At 43.8% G+C, this 5,335-nt stretch overlaps 1 protein-coding gene across 1 annotated transcript; it reads left to right on the top strand.

The window, feature by feature from the left end:
* Positions 1 to 1,393: 1,393 nt before the first annotated feature.
* On the top strand, positions 1,394 to 5,335 carry LOC136513790 (aspartokinase 1, chloroplastic-like; the record flags this gene model as incomplete). Its single annotated transcript, XM_066507764.1, has 10 exons — positions 1,394 to 2,325; positions 2,433 to 2,515; positions 2,612 to 2,652; positions 3,214 to 3,368; positions 3,929 to 4,078; positions 4,158 to 4,253; positions 4,564 to 4,680; positions 4,895 to 5,014; positions 5,114 to 5,206; positions 5,297 to 5,335. Coding segments are annotated over exons 1-10 (1,272 nt in total), but the record flags the coding sequence as incomplete, so codon positions are not given.

The raw sequence follows: 5,335 nt of genomic DNA, 5'->3' as shown, positions 1-5,335 counted from the left end.
TCCATGTTTGCATTGCATGCATAGGCATAATAGAGTTTCAGGTTTTCAGTATTGCCCAGAACGGCAGCAGTCAGCTCAGCAGACCAAAAGGTTTTTATAAAACACACTGCACAAGTTGTCGTGTTGCATTATTTGTGCCGTTAAAGAGGATACTAGTGGCTGCACGCTCGCACTCCTGTGATATTTTCAGTATATCCAGTGTAAAAAAATATTTGAAAACAGCCAATAATATCTCATAAAAATCTATGAATTCTCTTCTCTGTTCTTTTTGTTTCTTTGTCTATAAGTACTACTGGTTCATCACCTTGTTCGCTGATGCTAAAATTTAGTTTATGTTGATGCTTATGCTGAAATGTTGGGAGAGAGAAATAATGTTCCATGACGGAAAAGTAGTTTTGAATAAGCTCAAGCGAACAGGGCGCATATTTGCAATGTTAGCAACAGCTATAGTGTTTAGTTCGCACCTTTTAAAAAATAACGATTACCACTTTCGGCACATGCTTATTAATTTGCCTGATTCAAATATCACCCAACGTGGTGATCGGTGAATATTTTTATGTCACGCTTATCATGGGGTTACAAAAAAATAGCATTTTGCTGACACTGACTGGCACCAATAATGCACGAATTCCCATGATCACAGATTGGGCCCACCGCTGATTATTTGAAGGACGATGAATTTTGAAATTTAGTGCTATTTTGTCGGGGCTCGGGCTCCTCTAAAATAGCTTCGTAGCTTTGGCTTTTTAATAATGCAGCTTCCCTAGTTGAGCAATAAAGGTACTGTTTGGTTGATAGTTCCTGCAGCTGATAAGGTAGGCTGATAAGTTCAAACGAATAAAATAAAAAATATTTGGCAAAAAAGTTTCATAGATCATTTCCCAAAGCAAGAGCTAGTAGAAGCTAAATTTTTGGATTATGATTCTTTGTTCAAAAGGACCTCCGCGCAAGCCGTTTTTTAGCATCCCATTTAGCATGGCTTCTTCAAGAATCATAGCTGAAACCCTTTTAGCAGACTAAGGGTATGTTTGAAAAATCTACTGTGAGCTATGTGATGTACTGATGTCAAAAGGTTCCAAGTTGTTTGCTTGGAAGAACTATAAAATATACCTCCTCTCTTTATCTTACAATTGCAAATCATCTCTATATTTCCACCAATTTGGAAAAAGCATAAAAACTGAAAAGCCAAAGATATGATCCAAGACGATGCTGAAAATTGTATTACGCAAAAGTAACTATTTATAGAAACATAGCTTTAGATTCTACCTATTTAGTTGGCGTTGTATTTTTTAGCAACAAAACAAACCTTTCGAAAACTGAACCAAACACAGCACCACAAAGCAAAGGAGTACTCACGAGGCCGAAGCCGAGTTAATATTTGCAATTCCCACACACTTTGTGACGTTGATGCGAGCACTAATCTAACAACACACAAAATGCTTTGGTAATTGGTATTACTCATATCACACCAACGAACTCCACTCACTTCGTTTCATAATTGTTGGCGTCGACGTCACCCTCGGAAGAAAAAAAAGGCGACGCGCACCGCCAGTCCAGGTTCAGCGCGGGGCCCACCCGCGTCGGCTACGTCCCGCTGCTCGCTTCTTCATTTTTCTGCGTCCCTCCGTCCACTGGTGGGGTCAACGTCAACCTACCCGGGGCCGGGGCCGGGGCTGGGGAAGGGCCCCACGCGCTCCCGGTGTTTGATCCGCGCCGTCCGTTGGGCGGCTGACCCAACGGCCCACCTCGCCGCGCCGTCCGTTTCCGCGCCGGCTATATAAAGTGCCCCGTCCCCCGGCACACCCCCGTCTCGCCGCCACCACCCACCTCCTCTTCGCTTCCCGTTCGATTCGAACCAGGCAGGCCGCCCAGCCTCGCCGCGCGCTCGCCTGCTCCCGCACCGGAGAATTCACAGGCCTCTCGACCGCCCGCCACCCTCGTCCCGAGATGGCGGTGGCGCTGCGGTTCCCGGGGGTCGCGCGGGAGTCTCTGGACGCGCCCGTCGCCGCCTCCAAGCTCGGGAGGGAGCGGCACCCGGTCTGCGCGAGCGCGAGGCCGGGAGCGCAATGCTGGAGGCGGAGGAGCGGCCTGGCGGTGCGCTGCCAGACGGGGGACGTGGCGGCGGCTGTCCTCAGGACGGAGGAGGCCGCGGCGGCGGGGAGGAATGCCCAGGCGGGGTTCACCGTCGTCATGAAGTTCGGCGGCTCGTCGCTCGCGTCGGCCGAGCGGATGCGGGAGGTGGCCGACCTCATCCTTAGCTTCCCCGACGAGACGCCGGTCGTCGTCCTCTCCGCCATGGGGAAGACCACCAATAACCTCCTCCTGGTACCGCCCATTTCTAGCTCTCGGTCTGGCGGGCGTCGGATTGCTTGGCTTGTTGTACTAGCTGAAGCTAAATGTGAGTGCCTGTTTGTTTCGTTGATTGTGTATAGGCCGGAGAGAAGGCGGTGAGCTGCGGCGCCCCCAAGGCGTCTGAAATCCCTGAGCTCGCTGTCATCGAGGACCTGCATCTTAGGTGTGTTTCGCTTTGCCTTTTGGCCGCCTTTGATTGATCGTGTTGCCGTGTGCTCGAGCATCTGGACCTGACCATGCGTTGTTTTGTTCCCATCAGGACGGTTGATGAGCTCGGATTAGATAGGTCGATTGTTTCAGGTATGTTGTTGTTTGCTCCACTCTGCTCTCGGTCCACCTCAGCTATTCCTCTTGCTCTTGTTATAGCCGTACAACGGGACATCGTTCTCTTTGATGTCCAATAGTTTTCTCCGCGAAGTCTGAATAATATTTCCTGGTGGAAGTTGCATGGACATCACATGATTTCTTTTGTCAGCAATACAAACCATTTTCGGCATGCACCATGCCACCGGCAACCATTTTATTGTGTGCACAACAGGGACAGTTTGTTTATCTTATAACAGCTCAATTTACCTTCTCGGTTTAACTATTTGCCAGTGCTCACGCTTGTTAAGTAATTTATAGTGCTACCAGTCTCTATACCTATTATTTTAGCCAGCAAAGCAGAAACAACAAAGTGGATGCTAAGCTGTAATACCACTGTGAATTGTGACAACTTGTGCATTTTTTAATAACTGCGGTCAATTATTGTGATCTGTTTTCTTTGGCTAATTCTCCGTTTAGCACTTGTTTATCTCCCAATCAAAGTGCCTTTCAGAAGCACTACTCAAACATTGCCTCTTTCAATGTTTATTTCAACAGGTTTATTGGATGAATTGGAGCAACTTCTTAAAGGAGTTGCTATGATGAAAGAGCTGACTCTTAGGACAAGAGATTATCTTGTTTCCTTTGGTGAATGTATGTCTACAAGAATATTTGCTGCATATTTGAATAAACTTGGGAAAAAGGCACGCCAGGTGAGTCAAATGCTATGCTTCTCTTCTATACACACATACTATTATTTAATATTTATTATTTTATCTGTTGGAAGCAGATAGTTTTTTTTTTGTTCCAAGGTCATTTAGCACAAGCAACACATGAGGGTTACCTAGAATTAAATTTGGAACTGAAAGTTTGGATTCTAGTCAGACAATCAATTCTAACCTGTGGTAGAATAATGTGTGGATGCAATTAGTCCATAGAAGATGGTCTCCTATGTCTGGAACCTGGATAGTGCCAAAACATGTACCCTGCCCACCGGCCACTCCAGGAAGAAAATTAGTCTTTGTTTAACCTAACTTTTTTGGACTAAGAAGGGAAGTCAGCTTTTGATCCAAACAAGGGCACAGTTGATCTGTCCTGGCATACACTGCATGTGGGTGCCTTCAAATTTTGGGCAATATTTCTTATAACATTACACATAAACCATCTCTTCATGGTTCTAAGATATGTATTCCCCTCTGTCTTTGTGGACTTGGTCCACAACACCAATTTCAATCCAATTATATCGTAAACTTATTGTTGTTGTTTTTGGCAGTATGATGCATTTGATATTGGCTTTATAACCACTGATGATTTCACAAATGCGGATATTCTTGAAGTCACCTATCCTGCTGTTGCGAAGAGGCTACATGGAGACTGGATGAATGACCCTGCTATTCCTATAGTCACTGGTTTTCTTGGGAAGGTATGCACTTCTACATGTTTTCTGTTGAGAGTGTCAAGTTTACTTTGTTTGGATTCGTAATGATGCGCATCAATTTCAGGGATGTAAATCATGTGCTGTCACCACTTTAGGCAGGGGTGGCAGTGACTTGACAGCTACAACCATCGGCAAAGCCTTGGGATTAAGAGAAATTCAGGTTTGGTTTCATTTTTCAGTGTTCCAGTTTCAGATCCTTAGATAATGTATATAAAATATTTGTGTTTGTTTCAGGTTTATTAAGTTTTTACGGATTAATAAGTTGTTCAAGGCTTTAGATCCTCAAATAGTATTGTCATTATCTTTTTATGTTTTTGTATAATTTTTCCCTTGGTATATCATGTTGGATTTCATCTCTACCCTACCCCAACTTGCTTGTGACTAACAGGCTCTGTTGTTAAAGACTTAAGTTGTTTCGATCTTCATGAAAACTAAAAGTCCCTTGTAACGCCTTTACTATTTTTTTCTAGGTTTGGAAAGATGTAGATGGTGTGTTGACATGTGATCCTAATATTTATGAAAATGCTATACCCGTGCCCTACTTGACTTTTGATGAGGCTGCTGAGCTTGCCTACTTTGGTGCACAGGTATTTCATCTTTCTTTTTTAGTTATGATTTGTTGATCAAATAAAATGTTACCTGTTGCACCTCAAAACTCAAGTTTTAGTTTAGTTTACAGGTCATTCTCGTGCCTTTGTTTTTCCTTTTTGTCTTTGGTTTAGGAGGTCAGTTGTGTTGGCAGAAATTTTAGGAACCATTGAATTTGTTCTTATATAACTTCTTATACCTGTCTTTTGGTAGGTTTTGCATCCCCAATCAATGCGACCGGCTAGGGATGGTGATATACCAGTGAGAGTTAAGAACTCATACAATCGTCATGCACCTGGTACTGTCATCACTAAATCCAGAGATATGAGCAAGGTTTGTTGTGTTAGTAGATTATGATTCTTTCTTGTGCAATATCTCATTACTGCTTTGCTGAGTTCGTTGAAATAGCCAGAGCTACATTTTTTTTTGCAGAGCATATTGACCAGCATTGTGTTGAAATCAAATGTTACCATGCTGGACATAGTGAGCACACGGATGCTTGGCCAGTACGGGTTTTTAGCAAAGGTACATGAAGCAACTGACGTGACTCATTTGTTTGTTTGCTTCCATTCTACCTTTTTGTTAGCTTGATCATATTTTTATGTACATGTGCAGGTCTTCTCAATATTTGAAGATTTGGGCATCTCTGTTGAC

Source organism: Miscanthus floridulus, chromosome 2, assembly GCF_019320115.1.
Source record: "Miscanthus floridulus cultivar M001 chromosome 2, ASM1932011v1, whole genome shotgun sequence".
NCBI classification, from domain to species: Eukaryota; Viridiplantae; Streptophyta; class Magnoliopsida; order Poales; family Poaceae; genus Miscanthus; species Miscanthus floridulus.
This window is presented reverse-complemented; position numbering and strand designations above follow the sequence as displayed.